This window comes from Theropithecus gelada, chromosome 7a (assembly GCF_003255815.1).
Source record: "Theropithecus gelada isolate Dixy chromosome 7a, Tgel_1.0, whole genome shotgun sequence".
In the NCBI taxonomy this organism is placed as follows: domain Eukaryota; kingdom Metazoa; phylum Chordata; class Mammalia; order Primates; family Cercopithecidae; genus Theropithecus; species Theropithecus gelada.
Window position 1 is genome coordinate 31,695,266 of NC_037674.1, and position 23,987 is coordinate 31,719,252.

The following is a 23,987-nucleotide window of genomic DNA, read 5'->3' on the forward strand; positions in this document are numbered from 1 at the left end:
TAATACTAAATTTCAATCAACTAAAAACATTACTAAATTTATGAGGAGCCTCCTATGCTATTGAAGCAAAAAAGTAAGACAATTGAGTATATATGAACTAGTTACTGCCGAACTATAATACAATTAATTGTGACTACAGGCAAGCCACTTAGCCCCTCTGTAATAGCAGTTTATTCATTTGAAAATTTAGCAGTTTGTATTAGATGATCATAAAGTTTATGTATTAGTCTGTTCCTGCACTGCTATAAAGAAATACCTAAGACTGTGTAATTTATAAAGAAAAGGTTTAATTGGCTCATGGTACTGCAGGCTGTACAGGAAGCAGAGCAGTTTCTGCTTCTGGGGAGGCCACAGGAAACTTCCAATCATGGTGGAAGGCAAACAGGGAGTGAGACACGTCACACGGTGGGATCACGAATAAGAGATAGAGGCGGGAGGTGCTACATGTTTTTAAACAACCAGATTTCATGAGAAGTCACTATTATGAGGACAGTACCAAAAGGAATGATACTAAACCATTTATGAGAAATCACCCCCATGATCCATTCACCTCCTACCAGGCCCCACCTCCAACACGGGATTACAATTCAACATGAGATTTGGGTGGGGACACAGATCCAAACCATATCAGTTTATCTTTAAAATTATTTGATTCTGTGAGAAATCATAATTTATATATGTAATAATTATTGTGTTATATACTAGTCATAAGTAGGGAGCAATTTTCTTCTGCACTTACTATATTTACTGACCGAATCAAGCTTTCTAGGGCTAGTTATGGTAAGGAAATGTAAGTGGAGCAGTAAGTTGCCTTTAGGTCTCTCTAAGATGCTTTTGAGGATGTGATACCCAGGTGTTGATTGTTCCTCGGCAGAGGAACATGGTCCCAGGTCCCATGGCCCTGTTAGAACTGCCTCCCTGTGTTCCCTTTTTAGTATCAATGGTCTAGGTGTCTTCTTCTTTGGGAGAATTTTCTCTTATTTCAGGTGATTGCTTGGAATGGTTTGGTTATGTGTGGGAGAAAAAGATCAAGAAATAGTTTGGGAGCACAGATTACTTTGTAAGATTAAAGCTAGGGTCGAGTGGGGAGCAGAGTTTAGTACTGTGGGCCTCCAGATATGGGAGCACTCTGCTCCTTGGGTTAGAGTTGAGGTAGAGTTACTAAGGTTAGAGTTAGGGAGAAAAAGAAATGGGAAAAGTCATGCTTTCCTATTTTTTCTTCCTTCTTTCCCTCAGAGGCCAACTACTGTCAACTTCACACTTTTTAATTTGTCATTTCCCTCTATTCCCTGCTCACCTGGAGTTACATGGTAGGAGAGTTGAGGCCAAAGAGACCTAGGTAGAGTTAGAGCCAACCCATAATTCATCAGCTCAATGATAACACTGAGGGCACTTAAAAAAGCCAGAAGTGTGTATGGAGATGTTTTATGCTGTGCACATCACATGTGTATGGCTTAGTGGATTTGTCCTAATGACTTCTCAGAGCAGTTCCAAGTGTTTCCTCAAGATAAATTTCATGATTGTTTTATAATATTCCTACTATGCCATTTTGAACAAATGACTGAATGACTTATGAGTGAGTTCTTAATTCAGTTTTCACTTTATTTACTTTATGGGCCTACAAACTTCAAAGATTTACTGCTGATATTATTGAATAATGAACTTTTGCTGGCAGTAAAATACCAAAGATAGATCTTGAAGGTTTGTGGGAGAAAGCTTAGACACTAAGGTATTAGTGTATTTCTTTGCTTCAAAGACACATATACTACATTTTAACTGCTCAGAAATTGGCATCTGCATTACAGTCAGTGGCATTTTGTAATCACAATGACTAGATAGAAGCTGAGTTTTGCTAGAGAAGATTTATGTTTGTTTCTACCAAACACTCAGGGACATTATTGACCTGAGAACACTTTAAATTCTCTGATGTAGTTTGGACCACCCTGGTGAGTGTGAATTTAGTCTGCAAACTTATGTGAATACTACCTGTGATTTCTTTCTGTTGACTGGATTTATTCGTTATTGACCTTTTCATTAGGACTGTTTAGTACCTATAGTGCCCCCTAAGAGGTATCTCCTATTTGACTCCCCGTCTTGAGTATTTTCTTCTTTATAAAGTAATGGCCTGTCTTACAATTGATGTCATCTTAGATTCAACAAAAGACAGTAAATATAATTATTTAAATTCACAGAAGCACAGATCAGATTTCTAAAGGCCAAACTCCGTGTTATGCAGGAGGAATTGGATAATGTTGTATGTGAATGCAATAAAAAGGTAAGCTTTAAAAACCTCTTAAAAGGCTGCAATATTCAAAGACATTTTAGGAGCAATTTCCATTACATTTTGAATAACTTTATTTAGATATAAATCATAGTTAAATTTTGAAATCAAAAATTGTATCTAAGTACTGAACTTTATTCTGATATGTTGAATTTTCACAGAGCTGAAATATCTTACATTTTTGTTATAATTAGTATTCTCTATATTAGTCTTACAAGTGTAGTGTAAGCTATTAAATGCAAATAAAACATTTGACTTCCATTTTTTGAAGGTAAAAATAGACTGTAATTTGTTTTTCATGAAATGTGTATAAATGTCAAAGAACATATGAAACTTCTTTTTTTCTGCTTTGTTTTGATAACAAATCTTACATATTTTTTCACATAATCTATAATTTCATAACTATAGGAGGATGAAATTCAGAATTTAAAGTCTCAAGTAAAAAAATTTGAAGAAGATTTTATGAGACAGCAGCGAACAATTAATATGCAGCAGTCTCAAGTAGAAAAATATAAGACTCTTTTCGAAGAAGCAAACAAAAAGTGTGATGGAGTACAGCAGCAGTTGTCTTTAGTAGAACGGGTAATTATTTTAGTATTTTTCCTAACTTAATGCCAAAAATACAATAAAATTATTAAGGTTACACATTTGTATAGATGCCATTTTGACATTTGAGTTATTTTATTAGTATTTACTGAAAACTCTTTCCCCTGCCATAGAATATTTTTTAACAACTGTATTGAGATGTAATGTAATTCACCCTTTTAAAGTATACAATTCAGTGGCTTTTGGTGTATTCATAGAATTGTGCAACTATCACCACAACCATTTTCATAATCCCTAAAGAACACTTCATACCCTTTAGCCACCCCACCCTGACCCTGCTCCCCTCAATCCATTATGGCCCTAGGCAACCACTAATCTATTTTATGTCTCAATAAATTTGTCTGTTCTGGAAATTTCATATACATGGAATCATATAATATGTGGTCTTTGTGACTGACTTTTACTTAAGATGTTTTCAAGGTTCATCCATGTTGCAGCACCTATCAGTACTTTATTTCTTTTTATTGGCAAGTAATATTCTGTTGTATATAACACATGTAATTTACCTGTTTATCAGTTGGTAGCTTTGGGTTATTTGGGTTGTTTCTACTGTCTGGCAATTTTAAATACTTTGAATATGCATGTATAAGTTTTTGTGTGCACATATGTTTTCATTTCTCTTGGTTATATAGCCAGGAATGGAAATGCTGGGTCATATGGAAATCTTGTGTTGACCTTTTGAGGAATTGCTGTTTTCCAAACTGCCTGTACCATTTTACATTCCTACCAGTAGTGCATGAAGGTCCTAATTTCTACACATCCTCACCAACATCTACTAGATTATCTTTTTGATTATAGCCATACTGCAAGGGTAAAAGAGTTACCTCATTGTGGTTTTGATTTGCATTTCCCTAATAACTAATGATGCTGAACATCTTTTCATGTGCTTAATGGCATTTGTCTATTTTCTTTGGAGAAATGTCCTTAAGATCTTTGCCCATTTTTTAAATTGGATTTTTAAAAATTAATAATAAGAACTTTTAAGTTATATGTTTAGATACAAGTCCCTTATCAGATGTATGATTTGCAAATAGTTTTCCCATACAGTGGGTTGTCTTTCACTTTATGGTACTCTTTGAGGCACAAAAGTTTTAAATTTTGATGAAGTCCAGTTTATCTAACATTTATTTGATTGCCTATGCTTTTGTTGTCATATTTAAGGGGAGAATGTATTTTAAATAAACTATCCTAGCTTAAAACATTTTATATTAGTGTACCATTGTGAAAGTAAAAATATACTGTTTGCGATTGCTTTGTAAAATGTGATAAGAATTATGTAATATAGCACATCGTGAGATTTAGTAAGAAAATGTGCCCCCTTTATTAATACCCTTATATTTTTCTTTTGTATGGTCATATTTAAAAACCCTGCTTTTTAAACATTTTGGTCTTGTATAATTAGCATTATCTTGTAATAAGTTTTAATATCAAATTCACTTAGATATAATTTGTATGCAGTAAATTCACACTTTTTAGTGTACAATTCTATGAGTTTTGACAAATGTATGCAGTAATGTAAGTATCACTATAATTGAGACATAGAACAGTTCCATCAGACCCCCCAAATTCCCTGTGAATTTACTCAAGGCCTTCCCTAATCCCAGCCCCAGGCAACCACTGACGTGTTTGCTTTTTAAATTTTGGCCTTTTCCCAAATGTCACATAAATAGAATCACATAGGATATAGCCTTTTGAATCTGATTGTTTTTTTTTTCAGTTAGCATAAAAGATTTGATATGGTTTGACTGTGTCCCCACCCAAATTTCATCTTGAATTCCCACGTGTTGTGGGAGGAAGCCAGTGGGAGGTAATTGAATCGTGGGGGCAAGTCTTGCCTGTGCTGTTCTTGTGATGACGAAAAAGTCTCAGGAGATCTGATGGTTTTAAAAGGGGGAGTTTCCCAGCACAAATTCTCTTCTCTTGTCTGCTGCCATGTGAGACATGCCTTTCACCTTCCAACATGATTGTGAGGCCTCCTCAGCCATGTGGAACTGTGAGTCCAATAAACCTCTTTCTTTTGTAGATTGCCCAGTCTTAGGTATGTCTTTATCAGCAGCATGAAAATGAACTAATACAGTATATTGGTACCAGTAGAGTTGGGCGCTGATGCAAATGTTGAAGTGACCTTGCAACTGGGTAAGAGGCAGAGGTTGGAAAAGTTTGGAGGGCTCAGAAGAATACAGGAAAATGTGGGAAAGTTTGGAACTCCCTAGGGACTTGTTGAGTGGCTTTGACCAATGTACTGATAATGATATGGACAATGAAATCTAGGCTGTGGTGGTCTCAGATGGAGATGAGGAACTTGTTGGGAACTAAAGCAAAGGCGACTCTTGTTACGTTTTAGTAGAGAGACTGGTAGCATTTTGCCCCTTTCCTAGAGATCTGTGGGACTTTGAAATTGAGAGATGATTTAGGGTGTCTGGTGGAAGAAATTTCTAAGCAGCAAAGCACTCAAGAGGTGACTTGGTGTTGTTAAAGGCTTCAGTTTTAAAAGGGAAACAGCACAAAAGTTTGGAAAATTGCAGCCTGACAATGCAGTGGAAAAGAAAATCCCATTTTCTGAGGAGAAATTCAAGCCAGCTGCAGAAATTTGCATAAGTCATGAGGAGATGAATGTTAATCCCCAAGACAATGGGGAAAATGTCCCCCAAGGCATGTCAGAGATCTTCACAGCAGCCCCTCCCATCACAGGCCCGGAGGCCTAGGAGGCATGATTGGTTTTGAAATGTGAGGACATGAGATTTGGGAGGGTCCTGGGGTAGAATATGGTTTGGCTGTGTCCCCACCCAAATTTAATCTTGAATTCCCACGTGTTGCAGGAAGGACCCGGTGGGAGGTAATTGAATCATGGGGGCAGGTCTTTCCTGTGCTGTTCTCATGATAGTGAATAAGTCTCAGGAGATCTGATGGTTTTAAAAATGGGAGTTTCCCTGCACAAGCTCTCTCGTCTGCCACCATGTGAGACGTGCCTTTACCTTCTGCCATCATTGTGAGGTCTCCCCAGACACGTGAAACTGTGAGTGCAATAAATCTCTTTCTTTTGTAAATTGTACAGTCTTGGGTATGTCTTTATCAGCAGCATGAAAACGGACTAATACAACATGCAGTATTTATCCCTATTATAGTCCATTTCTTTTTATTGCTGAGTAGTGTAAACACTGAATGAATATACTTCAGTTTCTTTCCCCAGTCATCCAGTAATAAAACTTAATTATAGTATTTAATAGTCTAAACTTGTGTTTCCAATATGGTAGCCACTTACATTTGTGGCTAAATTGTGATGTGCTGTAACTGTAAAGTAAAAATCAGATTTTGAAAAATTCATGTAAAACAGAATGAAGAATGTAAAATATATAAAAATCTCTTAATATTTTTTGTATTGGTTATATGTTGAAATAATATTTGAATATATGAGGTTAAGTGAAATACATTACTAAAATTAATTTTACCAGTTTCTGTTTCACCTGTTAAAGTGGCTACTAGAAATTTTGTAATTACATAAGTATGCTGTATTCTATTTCTATTGGTCTAAGAAATATATATAATGGGTGTAAAGGGAAAAAGCTGTAGTGTCTGGGGGAACATCCATGTTTTAATTTGTCATGACTTTACCATTTACCATTATGCACCCAAGTTCTGGTCACATCACTGTTCTAGTCTCACATAATCTTGAAACACTGGTTATATTTTTGATTCTTTTCATGTTCTTGGCCATCATCTCCAATCCTGTGCAATTTTTCTTCCAAATGTTTTTCATTCATCGCTTCTTTTCAATTCCCATTTTGTGTCCATTTTCCATTTCTTATCCATTGTATCCTGTACTTTGTCAGTAGGTTAATGTTCCCAGAGGGTGACATTGATTATACTTTTCCCTTTGTAGAGGGATAATTTTTTTCCCTTTGTATGGGGATGATTTTTTGAGTGCCATATGCCAGATAAAATGCATTTTATAGAAAGGGAAACTGAGTGGCCAGGCATGGTGGCTCATGCCTGTTATCCCAGCACTTTGGGAGGCCAAGGCAGGCAGATCAGGAGGTCAGGAGATTGAGACCATCCTGGCTAACACGGTGAAACCCTGTGTCTACTAAAGATACAAAAAAATGCCATTCCAAGATGGCCAAATAGGAATAGCTCTGGTTTGCAGCTCCCAGCATGATTGATGCAGAAGACAGGTGATTTCTGCATTTCCAACTGAGGTACCTGGTTCATCTCGTTGGGACTGGTTGGACAGTGGGTGCAGCCCATGGAGGGCGAGCCAAAGCAGAGCGGGTGTTGCTTCACCCAGGAAGTGCAAGGGGTTGGGGGATTTCCCTTCCCTAGCCAAGGGAAGTTGTGACTGACTGTACCTGGAAAAACAGGACACTTCTGCCCAAATACTGCACTTTTCCCAAGGTCTTAGCAACCGGCAGACAAGGAGATTCTCTCCTGTGCCTGGCTTGGCGGGTCACATGCCCACGGAGCCTTGCTCACTGCTAGTATAGCAGTCTGAGATCGAACTGCGAGGCGGCAGCCTGGCTGGTGGTGGGGCGTCCGCCATTGCTGAGGCTTGAGTAGGTAAACAAAGTGGCCAGGAAGCTTGAACTGGGCAGAGACAACCGCAGCTCAGCAAGGCATACTGTCCCTATAGACTGCACCTCTGTGGGCAGGGCATAGCTGAACAAAAGGCAGGAGACAACTTCTGCAGACTTAGATGTCCCTGTCTGACAGCTCTGAAGAGAGCAGTGGTTGTCCCAGCACGGCATTTGAGCTTTGAGAATGGACAGACTGCCTCCTCAAGTGGGTCCCTGACCCCAAAGTAGCCTGTGAGACACCTCCCAGTAGGGGCCGACGGACACCTCATGTAGGCGGGTGCCCTTCTGGGATGAAGCTTCCGGAGGAAGCATCAGCCAGCAATAACTGCTGTTCTGCAATATTTGCTGTTCTGTAGCCTCCACTGGTGATACCCAGGCAAACAGGGTCTGGAGTGGATCTCCAGCAAACTCCAATAGACCTGTAGCTGAGGGACCTGTTAGAAGGAAAACTAACAAACAGAAAAGAATAGGATCAACATCAACAAAAAGGACATCTACACCAAAACCCCATCTGTAGGTCACCAACATCAAACACCAAAGGTAGATAAAATCACAAAGATGGGGAGAAACCAGAGCAGAAAAGCTGAAAATTCTAAAAACCAGAGTGCCTCTTCTCCGAAGAATTGCAGCTCCTTGCCAGCAACAGAACAAAGCTGCATGGAGAATGACTTTGATGAGTTAACAGAAGTAGGCTTCAGAAGGTTGGTAATAACAAACTCCGAGCTAAAGGAGCATTTTCAAACCCATCGCAAGGAAAATAAAAACCTTGAAAAAAGGTTAGACAAATGGCTAACTAGAATAAAAAATGTAGAGAAGACCTTAAATGACCTGATGGAGCTGAAAACCATGGCACGAGAACTTTGTGATGCATGCGGAAGCTTCAATAGCCGATTAAATCAATTGAAAGAAAGGGTATCAGGGATTGAAGATCAAATTAATGAAATAAAGTGAGAAGAGAAGTTTAGAGACAAAAGAGTAAAAAGAAATGAACAAAGCCTTCAGGAAATACGGGACTATGTGGAAAGACCAAATCTGCGGTTGATTGGTATACCTGAAAGTGATGGGGAGAATGGAACCAAGTCGGGAAACACTTTTCAGGATATTTCCCAGGAGAACTTCCCCAACCTAGCAAGACAGGACAACATTCAAATTCAGGAAATACACAGAGCACCACAAAGATATTCCTCAAGAAGTGCAACACCAAGATACATACCTGTCAGGTTCACCAAGTTTGAAATGAAGGAAAAAATGTTAAGGGCAGCTAGAGAGAAAGGTCGGGTTACCCACAAAGGGAAGCCCATCAGACTAACAGTGGATCTCACGGCAAAAACCCTACAAACCAGAAGAGAGTGGGGACCAATATTCAACATTCTTAAAAGAATATTCAACCCAGAATTTCATGCCCAGCCAAACTAAGCTTCGTAAGTGAAGGAGAAATAAAATCATTTACAGACAAGCAAATGCTGAGAGATTTTGTCACCACCAGGCCTGCCTTACAAGAACTCCTGAAGGAAGCACTAAACATGGAAAGAAACAACCAATACCAGCCACTGCAAAACACGCCAAATGGTAAAGATCATCGATGCAATGAAGAAACTGCATCAATTAATATAACCAGCTAACCTCATGACAGGATCAAATTCACACATAACAATATTAACCTTAGATGTAAATGGGTGAATGCCCCAATTAAAAGACACAGACTGGCAAATTGGATAAAGAGTCAAGATCCTTCAGTGTGGTTTATTCAGGAGACCCAACTCATGTGCAGAGACACACACAGGCTCAAAATAAAGGGATGGAGGAAGACCTACCAAGCAAACTGAAAGCCAAAAACAGCAGGGGTTGCAATCCTAGTCTCTGATATACAGATTTTAAACCAACAAAGATCAAAAGAGACAAAGAAGGCCATTACATAATGGTAAAGGGATCAATTCAACAAGAAGACCTAACTATCCTAAATATATATGCACCCAATACAGAAGCAACCAGATTCATAAAGCAAGTCCTTAGAGACCTACAAAGAGACTTAGACTGCCACACAATAATAATGGGAGACTTTTACACCCCACTGTCAATATTAGAAAGATCAACAAGACAGGTTAACAAGGATATCCAGGACTTGAACTCAGCTCTGCACCAAGCAGACCTAATAGACATCTACAGAACTCTCCACCCCAAATCAACAGAATATACATTCTTCTCAGCACCACATCACACTTATTCTAAAATTGACCACAAATTGTAAATAAAGCACTCCTTAGCAAATGTAAAAGAACAGAAATCACACCAAACTGTCTCTCAGACCACAGTGCAATCAAATTAGAACTCAGGTTTAAGAAACTAACTTAAAACCACACAACTACATGGAAACTGAACAACCTGCTTCTGAATGACTACTGGGTAAATAATGAAATGAAGGCAGAAATAAAGTTGTTCTTTGAAACCAATGAGAACAAAGATACAACATACCAGACTCTCTGGGGCACATGTAAAGCAGTGTGTTTAGGGAAATTTATAGCACTAAATGCCCACAAGAGAAAGCAGGAAAGATCTAAAATCGACACCCTAACATCACAATTGAAAGAACTAGAGAAGCAAGAGGAGACAAATTCAAAAGCTAGCAGAAAGCAAGAAATAACCTAAGATCAGAGCAGAATTGAAGGAGATAGAGACACGAAAAACCCTTCAAAAAAATCAATGAATCCAGGAGCTGACTTTTTGAATTTTGTCTAAAAACAAAATTGATAGAACACTAGCAAGACTAATAAAGAAAAGAGAGAAGAATCAAATAGACAAAATAAAAAGTGATAAAAGGGATATCACCACGGATCTCACAGAAATATAAACTACCATCAGATAATACTATAAACACCTCTATGCAAATAAACTAGAAAATCTAGAAGAAATGGATAAATTCCTGGACACATACTCCCACCCAAGACTAAACGAGGAGGAAGTTGAATCTCTGATTAGACCAATAACAGGCTCTGAAATTGAGGAAATAATTAATAGCCTACCAACCAAAAAAAATTCAGGACCAGATGGATTCACAACCAAATTCTACCAGAGGTACAAAGGGAGCTGATACCATTTCTTCTGAAACTATTTCAATCAACAGAAAAAGAGGGAATCCTCCCTAACTCATTTTATGAGGTCAGCATCATCCTGATATCAAAGCCTGTCAGAGACACAACATAAAATAATTTTAGACCAATATCCCTGATGAACATCTATGTGAAAATCCTCAATAAAATACTGGCAAACTGAATGCAGCAGCACATCAAAAAGCTTATCCATCACGATCAAGTCAGCTTCATCCCTGGGAGGCAAAGCTGGTACAACATATGCAAATCAATACACATAATCCATCACATAAACAGAATCAAAGACAAAAACTACATGATTATCTCAGTAGATGTAGAAAAGACCTTTGACAAAATTCAACAGCCTTACATTCCAAAAAATTCTCAATAAACCAGGTATTGATGGAATGCATCTCAAAATAATAAGAGTTATTCATGACAAATGCACAGCCAATATCATACAGAATGGGCAAAAACTGGAAGCATTCCGTTTGAAACCTGGCGCAGGACAAGGATGCCCTCTCTTAGCACTCCTATTCAACATGGTGTGGTGTTGGAAGTTCGGGCCAGGGCAGTCAGGCAAGAGAAAGCAATAAAGGGTATTCAGCTAGGAAAAGAGGAAGTCAAATTGTCCCTATTTGCAGATGACACGATTTTATATGTAGAAAACCCCATCGTCTCAGCCCAAAACCTCCTTAAGCTGATAAGCAACTTCAGCAAACTCAGTGTGCGAAAATCACAAGCATTCCTATACACCAATAACACACAGCCAAATCGTGAATGAACTCCCATTCACAATTGCTACAAAGAGAATCAAATACCTAGTAATCCAACTTACAACGGATGTGAAGGACCTCTTCAAGGAGAATGACAAACCACTGCTAAACAAAATAAAAGAGGACACAAACAAAGGAAGAACATTCTGTGCTCATGGATAGGAAGAATCAATATCGTGAAAATGGCCCTACTGCCCAAGGTAATTTATAGATTCAATGCCATCCCCATCAAGCTGCCAGTGACTTTCTTCACAGAATTGGAAGAAACTACTTTAAAGTTCATATGGAACCAAAAAAAGCGCCCGCATTGCCAGGACAATCCTAAGCCAAAAGAACAAAGCTGGAGGCATCTTGCTACCTGACTTCAAACTATACTACAAGGCTCCAGTAACCAAAACAGCATGGTACTGGTACCAAAACAGAGATATAAACCAATGGAACAGAACAGAGGCCTCAGAATCTACAACCACACATCTACAACCATTTGATCTTTGACAGACCTGACAAAAACAAGAAATGGAGAAAGGATTCCCTATTTAATAAATGGTGCTGGTAAAACTGGTTAGCCATATGTAGAAAGCTGAAACTGGATCCCTTCCTTATACCTTATATGAAAATTAATTCAAGATGAATTAAAGACTTAAATGTTAGACCTAAAACTGTAAAAACCCTAGAAGAAAACCTAGGCAATACCATTGAGGCCATAGGCATGGGCAAGGACTTCATGACTAAAACACCAAAAGCAATGGCAACAAAAGCCAAAATAGACAACTGGGATCTAATTAAACTAAAGAGCTTCTGCACAGCAAAAGAAACTACCATCAGAGTGAACAGGCAACCTACAGAATGGGAGAAAATTTTTGCAATCTACCCGTCTGACAAAGGGCTGATAATCAGAATCTACAAAGAGCTCAAACAAATTTACAAGAAAAAAACAACCCCATCAAAAAGTGGGCAAAGGATATGAACAGACGTGACTCAAAAGAAGACATTTATGCAGCCAACAGACACATGAAAAAATGCTCATTGTCACTCGTCATCAGAGAAATGCAAATCAAAACCACAGTGAGATACCATCTCACACCAGTTAGAATGGCGATCATTAAAATGTCAGGAAACAGCAGATGCCTGGAGAGGATGTGGAGAAATAGGAGCGCTTTTACACTGTTGGCAGAGTGCAAATTAGTTCAACCATTGTGGAAGACAGTGTGGCGATTCCTCAAGGATCTAGAACTAGAAATGCCATTTGACCCACCAATCCCATTACTGGGTGTATACCCAAAGCATTATAAATCATGCTCCTATAAACACACATGCACACGTATGTTTATTGCAGCACTATTCACAATAGCAGAGACTTGGAACCAACCCACATCTCCATCAATGATAAACTGGATTAAGAAAATGTGGCACATATACACCATGGAATACTCTGCAGCCATAAAAAAGGATGAGTTCATGTCCTTTGCAGGAACATGGATGAAGCTGGAAACCATCATTCTCAGCAAACTCTCACGAAGACAGAAAACCAAACACTGCATGTTCTCACTCATAGGTGGGAATTGAACAATGACACCACTTGGACACAGGGCAGCAACATCACACATCGGGGCCTATTGGGGGCTGGGGAGCTGGGGGAAGGATAGCATTAGGAGAAATACCTAATGTAAATGACGAGTTGTTGGGTGCAGCAAACAACATGACACATGTGTACCCATGTGTCACACCTGCACATTGTGCACATGTACCCTAGAACTTAAACTATAATAATAAAAAACATTAAAGTACAAAAAAATTAGCCTGGCACATTGGCGGGCGCCTGTAGTCTCAGCTACTCGGGAGGCTGAGGCAGGAGAATGGCGTGGCGTGAACCTGGGAGTTGGAGCTTGCAGCGAGCCTACATGGCGCCACTGCACTCCAGCCTGGGCAAGAGAGCGAGACTCCATCTCAAAACAACAACAACAACAACAACAACAACAACAACAACAAACAAAGGGAAACTGAGTTTGATGGTGAAGCAAATTACCCAAGTTTATATATAGGTAGTGGCAGAATAGGATTCAAACTGTGTCTGACACCACAGTCTGTGTTTTTTCCACAAATCATATCATTCCCGAATCCCCCAAAATTAAATGAATGTAAGTACCAGCTATTTCAAAATCTTATCACTGTTTAAGAGTTTAATACTTTAAACTTTTATTTCACAATGAATGTACTAAGCGGTTATGATATATTGGCTATCTGAAGGCTTTTATAAAAACTTCCATTGGTTCTGAACTTTCCAGCTTGCATCCCTATCTACCCTGCCAGGTAGGCATAATAATTCTCATGGGTCATGTAACCATGAGAACTCAAGATTGAATCATTCTTTGCTAAGTCTCATTTTATATCTCTATACAAACAAACCTCAGTGTACAGTTCACAGAAATGCCAGAGCTTGAGTTTGATGGACTTGCTTTTATAAATCTGCAAAAGCCAACCGTTTTAAAAATTGTTATATATAACTTAAGCTTCTAATGCTAACAGATGGAGTTTTCTAAAATACAAAAACAGAAACCAATTTGTTTTGGCATTGGATTTTGTTTTTCTGTTAGTGATTTCTTTAAAATCAACTTTATTGAAGAATAACTTAAATACAATAAAATATACTTGTTTTTAGCTTATAATTCAATACGTTTTCACAAATTAATATTCCCTCATAACTACCACCGTAATTCAGATAATGAAAATTTATATTACCCTCCCAGAATATCCTTTGTACTCTGCCCCATAAATCTCCGACCTCTAATCATGGCCCCAGGCAGCCAGTGAGCTATATTTTTTCACTATAAATTACATTTTCCTTTTCTAAAATTTCATACCAGTGGAATCATGAATATGGACTTTTGTATATCTGGTTATTTTTCTTCATCATTTTTTTTTTTTTTTTTGAGACGGAGTCTCGCTCTGTCGCCCAGGCTGGAATGCAGTGGCGTGATCTTGGCTCACTGCAAGCTCTGCCTCCCAGGTTCACACCATTCTCCTGCCTCAGAGTCCTGAGTAGCTGGGACTACAGGCGCCCGCCACCAAGGCTGGCTAATTTTTCTGTATTTTTAGTAAAGACAGGGTTTCGCTGTGTTAGCCAGGATGGTCTTGATCTCCTGACCTCATGATCCACCTGCCTCGGCCTCCCAAAGTGCTGGGATTACAGGCATGAGCCACCGCGCCCGGCCTTCAGCATATTTTTAAGGTGCATCAATGTTGTTACATGTTTTGTGGTTAATTTCCTTGTATTGCTCCATATTATTTATTTATGGAGTGTGGCTATCAAAAATCCACAGTGAATTTCCATGTACAAGTATTCTGTGTGAACACATGTTTTTGTGTATACCAAATACTTAGGAGTGGAATTTGTGAATTTTATGGAAAGTGTATGCTTAACTTTTTAAGCAACTGCTAAACTGTGTTCCATAGTGATTGTACCATTTTACATTCCCACTAGCAATATATGAGAATTAGAGTTACTCTGTATCATCATCAACACTTGGGATTATTATCTTTTTAATTTTAGCCATTCTAGAGGGGAAGAAATAGTATCTCATTGTGGTTTAATTTGTATTTCCTTTAGTTATCCGTAGTTATAATGGATATTGAACATCTTTTCATGTGTTTATTGGCCATTCATATATCCTTTTTGTGATGTATTTGTTCATTTTTTTTGCCCATTCAAAAATACTAAGTTGCAAATTCTTTGTTTCCCTATGTAATTCCTTTATTAGAAGAATATATATTTTGAATAGTTTCTCCCAATCTGACTTGGCTTTATCTTCTCAACAGTGTGTTTCAAAAGTTTTAAATTTTGATGAATTAAAAAATATTATTTTCTTGTGGCTTGTGCTTTTTTCCCCAAAATATTATTTTCTTGGGGTTTGTGCTTTTTTCCCTCATTCTATCCAAGAAATCTTTATCCACTCCAAAGTCATGAGAGTTTTTTCCTGATTTCTTCTAGAAGTGTTATTTTGTGTGTGTGTGTGTGTGTGTGTGTGTGTGTGTGTGTGTGTACCTCAAAATCATATATAAATTGACTTGTACTCTATTTCAAGTTCATTTTGTGTGTGATAAGGGTCAGGGTTCACTTTCTTCCGTATGGATAATAATTCAGTTCTTTCCCCATTTGCTTACCATGGCACCAGTGAAGGAAATGAATTGGCTGTATTTATGTATGGATCTTCTTTGAACTATTCTGTTATATTGATATATACATTTGATACAATTCATTAGGAAAGCCACGTGCACTGGAGTTTTCTTTTGGAAGGATTTCAATTACCAATTCAGTTTATTTAATGGATACAAGTCTATTCTGATTTTCTGCTGCTTTTTGAGTCAGCTTTGCTAATTTGTGTTTTTCATGATATTTGTCCACTTCATCTAAGTCAGAGTTACTGGCATAAATTTGTCCATAATATTCCTTTATTATATTTATTATATTTATAATACCTGTATGATGTGTAATAATGGCCCCTCTTTCATTTCTGATACTGATAATTTGTCTCTTCTGTCATTTTTTCTTAATCAGTCCTACTTTAAATTTATTTACAAATCTCAAGAATAATGCATTTTCTACCCTCACTTTCTGAGAAGTCGATTCCCTCTCCCATTTTTGGAGATGATTATTAAACAGTTGGTCTTTTTTCCTCAACTTTCTAACACCCCTTCCAACATCCTTATTCTTGACTCATGACTCAGATTCATTTTTCATTAAGGAAACAATCAAAAGATCATCCTTTCACTAAATTTACAACCTCGCTGCCTCTATACCACTCCCCACTCCAGTTACAGTGAATTAGTACCTCTTCTGTCTAAAGCTGGCCCCTTCACTTGTGCACTGAATACCATATACTCTCTTCTCCTCAAGGACTTCGCACTGGCAATTGTCCTTTCTCTTGCAAAATCAAATTTACTCTTATCAGATTATACTCATTAGTGTACAAACATTTCATAGAATCATTCATATATTTATTTATGTTAAAACTTCTTTAGATCTTACATCTACCTCCAGTCCTATATCATTGCTCCCCTTTATAGTGAAGCTTCCCAAAATTATTGTTTATACTCAATGTCTCTATACCTCATGTGCCATTTTCTCCTGAAAATACTTTGCTTAGGCTTCCATCTCTACCCTGCCATTGAAACTACTCTTAAAAAGGTCACTAATAATCCACATTGCAGTTGTGGTCCATTGTACTTGGTCAGTTATTCTTGACATGAATTTATATCTCAGCAATATTTGAAATAGTTGATTACTTCTTCCTAGAAACACTATTCATTTGGCTTCTAGAGCACCATAGTCATGATTCTCCCTCATTTTCCTGGCCTTACATAGTAGAGTGCTCAAGTCTCTTTATATCTAATCCTTAGATGATCTCATTCAGTTCCATGACTTTATATACCATCTATATATATATGTTATTCATACTCACATTTCCGTTTCTTGCCCTTACCTCTTCCTTTCTGCCCACTTGATATCTCTATTGTGTGTTAAACTTCACATGTCCTAAAGGAAGCTCTTGCTTCCCTGCCCTTAGCAAACCTGCTTCTCTTCCTTCTCCCTCTCTTAGTAAAAGGCATCACCCAGTTGTTCAGTCTAAAATTGAAGAGTCATCTTGATCTATCTCTTTTCCTATATCCAGATCCAGCTCACCAACAAATCCTGTCAATTCTGTCTTCAAAATCCATAGAATAAACCACTTCTCAAAACATTAATTACTTCTACCCAAGCCCAAGCCACTGTCTTTTATTTAAACTATTATAATAACCTCCTAGATTGGCAATACCACAGTGGCCAGAGCAATCCCTATAAAATTTAAGTCAGAGCCGGGTGCGGTGGCTTACGCCTGTAATCTCAGCACTTAGGGAGGCCGAGGTGGGCGGATCACAAGGCCAGGAGATTGAGACCATCCTGGCTAACCTGGTGAAACCCCGTCTCTACTAAAAGTACAAAAAATTAGCTGGCATGGTGGCGGGTGCCTGTAGTCCCAGCTGCTTGGGAGACTGAGGCAGGAGAATGGCATGAACCCGGGAAGCGGAGCTTGCAGAGAGCAGAGATTGTACCACTGCACTCCAGCCTGAGTGACAGAGTGAGACTCCATCTCGAAAAAAAAAAAAAATTAACTCAGATCATCACACACATACACATATGCATACACACTTAAAATCCTCCAAAGGCTTCCTGTGTCACTCAGAATAAAATCCAAATTTATAAGTAAAGCTTACAAGGTTCACCTAGGCTTGCCCTGCCCACTTCTCTTACCTCAAAACCTAACGCTGTGCCTATGTCACTCAGCTGAAACCACACTGACCTTCTCGGTGATTTTTTAATGTATCAAGTGGATTCCTACTACAGGATCTTTATCTTTATTGTTCTTATTATCTGGAATTCTTTCCCCAAGATCCTTATTTGATTATTGTATTTTTTTTTTTTAGAGAGAGGATCTCACTCTGTTGCTCAGGCTGGAGTGGTGCAATCATGGCTTACTACAGCCTTCACCTCCCCAGCTCAAGCAATCCTTCTGCCTCAGTCTTCTAAGCAGCTAGGACCACATACATACGCCACAATGCCCAGCTAATTTTTAAATTTTTTTATAGAGACAAGGTCTCCCTATGATGCCTAGGCTGGTCTCGAACTCCTGGGTTCATCCTCCCACATTGGCCTCCCAAAGTACTAGGACTACAGGCGTGAGTCACCGTGCCTGGCCTCCCCAAGATTTTAACTTAAATCATTACCTCACTTCATTTGGAAGACTTCCCTGACTACTTTATTTTAAATAGTTATACCCTCCCTTCATTGTTCTGTCCCTTTACCCTTTTTTTTCTTCATAGCCCTTATCACTACCAGATATTGCATATATGTATGTGTAAATATGTGTTCATCTTCTGTCTCTTCCTCTAGAATGCAAACGTCATGAGAGGAGGAAATTTGGTTAATTTGTGTGCCCATGATATAGAATAGTATCCTGCATGTAGTAAGTGCTTAATAAATGTGTTGAATAAATGAATGAAACCTATTAGGTATAGATAATATTACTCACAATTTCAGATATGGAAGTAAGTCTACCACAGCTGGCAGGTTTTCTGACTCCAAGTCCATTCTTTTCTACCTTAGCCCCTTATTTCTGAAACCTTATCTGATGATTTATCCTCATCTGATTATTTCTTATCTGAATTTCTGTGGTGCTTTGTGTTATTCCCAGAGCATTTATTACATTTGTCTTCTGCTGTGGCTGATGCATGCCCCTCTCTTTTCTTACTCTCCCCCAGTGCCTTTTATGAATGCTTTAATAATCATGAGAGAGTGGTACATCATTTCCTCCTGAAGCTAACAGTATTTTAATTTTAATGTTAAATTTGATTTTCTTAGTTTTTTTTTTTTAAACTAATGTGCAACTCAGGATTTCAGATTTGTCATGAAATTTTTGTCTAGCGACATGTAACTGCTTAAATTTTTATAACAGTAGAAATTTGTTTAGTGGATTACTCATATAGAAAAACTTTATTTCCTACTTTACTATTCTTCTGGGTACCATTTTTTCCCCACACCTCCCAAGAAGAGGGCAGTATTGGTTCAGGGATAGGGGACATCATATGGTACAGGATGGTTTTCATTTTTCTGTGAAATAGGTTACAGAGTCATCAGCAGGCAAGAGGAAAGATTCAGTTCTATATTCTTAAGAAGGAAGACTGAAACGAGGCAGCAAGAAATGTGGACTTTGTAGCTAATGAGAATCTTTGCCTTTTCTATGTGAACAGTGAGATAAATCAGGCTAGCTCTTCCTGTTGCTACCACCCACAAAGCTGTGAAGAAGGCTGTGATAGCAGATGGTATCCATACACAGTTTGATTTGTTTAGAAACCTACATAAAGAGCAGCATGTGTTTTGTTTTGTTTTTCCCCTTAATTACTCAGAGCCAGGGAGACTAGTTTTTAAATAAAATATAGTGATATAGCCAGAAAAAAATTATAAAAAAATGGACAACTGTATTTTTAACTGCATCATTTCAACTCTAATATATTGAGTATCTGCTCAATTTATTGAGTAAGGCTCTGGACTAGGCGTTACTTTGTAGGGGATATAAAGAAGAGTGAGTTTAGTATTACAAAATAAGTTCAGTTTAATTAACATGTGTGTTAGTGTCTTTTATATCCCACTGAAGTGCTGAGTATACAGAAATTAAGACAGTTCTTTTCTTCAAGGAGCTTAAACTATAGTGGGGGAAATAAAGTTAAGGGATAGTTTCAGTACCATGTAGCAGATACGATGATAAATGTGTCTTAAGGTGCTATACAAGCTTTGAAGAGGGCACTTAATATAATCTGGGTGGATAGTGAGGATTAGAAAGGAAATACGTCTTGGGGGAGCTAATGCCCTAGAGTACAAACCTAGCTGAGTCAGTAGGTGCTAGTTACGTGAAAATGAGTGGGCAGAGATCAGGGCAGGAGGAAGAGCACAAGCAAAAGACTGAGGCAGGAAACACCATGGCTGTTTGGGAGAGATCCAATTACTGCTCGTATTACTAAAAGTAACATCTTTGGCAGGAGATGAAGCTGGTTGACAGGGGAAAGATTATGGTGGAGTTCACTGTTTATCCTCTACGTTCGTGTTTCTTCAGGTGTTGGCCTGTTGACTCTCTGCAACAGAATATCCTAGGATGTTTGCAGAAATATAAGACTAAACTCACCCCAGGATGTGGAAAATAATCTATAAGATCTGTTGTTTCTACTCAGAATTGGAATTTTCCTATAGGGCTATACAGAATGTTGTGATGAATATATTCTTAAATGATTTACTTTGTCAGGTATACAGAAAAACAGTGGAGAGTTTCTCTTAACATTGGTCTTTTTGGGAGGTTCCCAGAAGAAGAAATACAGTTATAAAGAGTTGTTTATAAAATAGAGGACAGGTATACTGTGTCTTGAGTCAATAAAGAGAGACAAAATTCCAAACAAAAAGTAATTTGAAAGCCCAGTTCACAAGTACATTTTTTAGGATATATTTCTCTAATACTAATTTGGGGCAAGAATTCCTTGAGACCTCTAACACTTAGTGTTCAGCCTCTAGCCTCGCGTGTGCGTGCATGCGTGTGTGTGTGTGTGTGTGTGTAAAGTTTGAGAGAAAGCAAGGAATATGGATATGGAAGATACTGCAAAATGATCAAGGGGGAACCTATGATACATTTATAAATGTTCCATAATCTTTTTTACTATACAGGAATTAGAAAATAAAAGAAGACTGCAAAAACAGGCTGCAAGTAGTCAAAATGCCACAGAGGTTCGCTTGAATAGAGCTCTAGAAGAAGCAGAAAAGTATAAACTGGAGTTAAGTAAATTAAGGCAAAATAACAAGGTATGGAAAAATTGAATAGCTTTTGTAGTGATCCCTTTTGGTAACTACTTCTTTTATGAACATGTCAAAAATAATACTTAAATTATAATTCTTGATGTCATGCTGAACATTTGTCTTTTCAGAAGAAATATATTCATTAGCAGTATACGCATTTCTAACATATTAGGATGATATGCTTGTCTATCGCCATAATTGGGTGATGGCACAACTCTTTGGAACATTAATTTCTTCAACCAGTTTTATCAGGTGCCTATATTATATGTCAGACACTTTTCTGAGCTCTTAGAAAAAGCTATTTTAAAAAAGCATCTTTCGTATCTCGTCTTTTATTCTCGGAACCTCGGTTTTCTAATATATAAAGTAAGGCTCTATTTTACAGGGCAGTGGTTCTCAAACTTGAGCATGTATCAGAATCTCTGGGAGGGCTTGTTAAATCAGATTGCTGGGGCCCATCCCCAGAATTTCTGATTTAATAGGTCTGGAGTGAGGCCTGAGAATTCGCAGTTTTAACAAAAATTTACCTGGGAACTTGTAAGGATCACCGTAACTCCAGTGTCTAGCCAATGCTTGGCATAGAATTAGCATGCGGTGCCTTAAATATCTGTTGAATAAGTGAAAGTTCAAATACCAGTGTTCATGAAAGCCCTTTGTACATTCTATAAATATTGGTTACTTTTGGTTCTGTATTGACCTAAAAGGGTAATAAGTGATAGTCCATTGGACTCTGCTTAATAATTAGAACAATATTTAATAATTTAACCATGACTTGGATAATGAAATTAGGAACCACTTTCATTATATACACAGATAATACATTTTGGATTAAGTTAGTAACACTTAACAGGAATAGACTGAAAGTGACCTTGATATGTCCTCTAACATGTTTGAGAGGCAAATATGTGGCATAGTGATTACAGAGTTTTAAGATGTCATCTGTGAGGTAATTTGTTATATGGTCAGGTCATTTTCATATTCAAGGGCCATCAGTGATGGCATAACTGGGATTTATTAATGGAAGTTATTAAATTAACAAGTTAGGAAGTCATCTTTATAGACTTACCAGTAATTAGCCTGTTATTAGAGTGTTATTTCCAATTTGGTGCATTTTAAAGGGATTTTGAAGAAAATAAAAGGAAGAATAACCACCTAGGTATCAGGATTTCCTAATTGTTATAGATTTGATCTCTATATTGTATTAGTTCACATATTAAGAAAATAGAAGGAAAATGGTTTCATGAAACAGATGACTCTCCATATTCTAGCCAGCCATTTTGTTTTGTTTTAATTTTTTTTAGGTTTGAGGGTACATGTGAAGGTTGCGTAGGTAAACAGGTGTCATGAGGGTTTGTTGACATATATTTAATCACCTAGGTATTAGGCCCAGTACTCAATAGTTATCTCTTCTGCTCCTCTCCCTTTTTCTGCCTTCCCCACTTTAAGTAGACCCCAGTGTCTTTTGTTTCCTTCTTTGTGTTCTGTAAGTTCTTATCATTTAGCTCCCACTTATAAGTGAAAACAAGCAGTATTCGGTTTTGTGTTCCTACATTAGTTTGCTAAAGATAACTGCCTCCAGCTCCATCCATGTTCCCACAAAAGACATGATCTCGTTCTTTTTTATGACTACATAGTATTCCATGGTGTATATGTACCAAATTTTCTTTATCCAATCTGTCATTGATGGGCATTACTTGATTCCATGTCCTTGCTATTGTGACTAGTGCTGCAGTGAACATTTGTGTGCATGTGTCTTCATGGTAGAATGATTTATATTCCTCTGGGTATAATTCCAGTAATGAGATTGCTGGGTCCAATGGTAGTTCTGCTTTTACCTCTTTGAGAATCACCATACTGCTTTGCACAATGGTTGAACTAATTTACACTCCCACCAGCAGTGTGTAAGTGTTCCGTTTTCTCTGCAACTTCACTTTTTGACTTTTTAGTAATAGCCATTCTGACTGGTGTGAGGTGGTATTTAATTGTGGTTTTGATGTGCATTTATCTGTTGATCAGTGATATTGAGCTTTTTTTCATACTTGTTGGCCACATGTATGACTTCTTTTGAGAAGTATCTGTTCTTGTCCTTTGCCCACCTTTTAATGGGGTTTTCTCTTGTAAATTTGTTTAAGTTCCTTATAGAAGCTGGATATTGACCTTTATCAGATGCATAGTTTGCAAAAATTTTCTCCCATTCTATAGGTTGTCTGTTTACTCTGCTAATCATTTATTTTGCTGTGCAGAAGCTCTTTAATTTAAGTAGATCCCACTTGTCAGTTTTTGCTTTTGTTGCAGTTTCTATTTCTCTCTTTGTCATGAAATCTTTGCCCATTCCTATGTCCAAGATGGTATTGCCTAGGTTGTCTTCCGGGGTTTTTATAGTTTTGGGTTTTCCAGTTAAGTCTTTAATTCATCTTGAGTTGGTTTTTGTATAAGGTGGAAGGAAAAGGTCCAGCTTCAATCTTCTGCAAATGGCTAGCCAGTTATCCCAGCACCATTTATTGAAGAGGGAGCCTTTTCCTGTTGCTTTTGTCAGGTTTGTTGAAGATCAGACAGTTGTAGATGTGCGCCTTATTTATGGGCCCTCTATTCTGTTCCATTGGTCTATGTGCCTGTTTCTGTAACAGTACCTGTCTTTGTACCATGCTCTTTTGGTTATTGTAGACTTGTAGTATAGTTTGAAGTCAGGCAGTGTGCCTCCAGCTTTGTTCTTTTTGCTTAGTATTGCCTTGGCTATTCAGGCTCTTTTGTGGTTCCATGTGAATTTTTAAATAGTTTTTTCTAATTCTGTGAAGAATGTCATTGGTAGTTTGATAGGAATAGCATTGAATCTGTAAATAGCTTTGGGCAGTATAGGCATTTTAATAAATCTTCCTATCAATGAGCATGGGATGTTTTTTCCCTTTGTGTTTTTTCTGATTTCTTTGAGCAGTGTTTTGTAATTCTCATTGTAGAGATCTTGCATCTCTCTGGTTAGCTGTATTCCTAGGTATTCTTTTTATGGCAAGTGGGAATGGGATTGCTTTTCTGCTTTGGCTCTCGGTTTGGCTGTTGTTGGTGTGTAGGAATGCTAGTAATTTTTGTACATTGATATTGTACCCTGCAACTTTGCTGAAGTTGTTTATCTGCCAAAGGAGCTTTTGGGACAAGACTATGGGGTCTTCTAGATACAGAATTATGCCGTCCGCAAACAGAGATAGTTTGACTTACTCTTTGGAGGCCCTTTATTTCTTTCTCTTGCCTGATTGCTCTGGCAGGACTTCCAATACTATGTTGAAGAGAAGTGTTGAGAGA

The 23,987-nt window shown here is 37.9% G+C and overlaps 1 protein-coding gene across 1 annotated transcript in view; it reads left to right on the top strand.

Annotated features, from left to right (window-relative positions):
* Positions 1–23,987, top strand: part of TEX9 (testis expressed 9) — a 68,026-nt gene that overhangs the window by 26,381 nt on the left and 17,658 nt on the right. Inside the window, exons 8-10 of the mRNA XM_025390056.1 lie at positions 2,193–2,275; positions 2,690–2,863; positions 20,565–20,699. Of these exons, the coding sequence (XP_025245841.1) occupies positions 2,193–2,275; positions 2,690–2,863; positions 20,565–20,699 (392 nt within the window). The remainder of the gene's footprint in view (positions 1–2,192; positions 2,276–2,689; positions 2,864–20,564; positions 20,700–23,987) is intronic.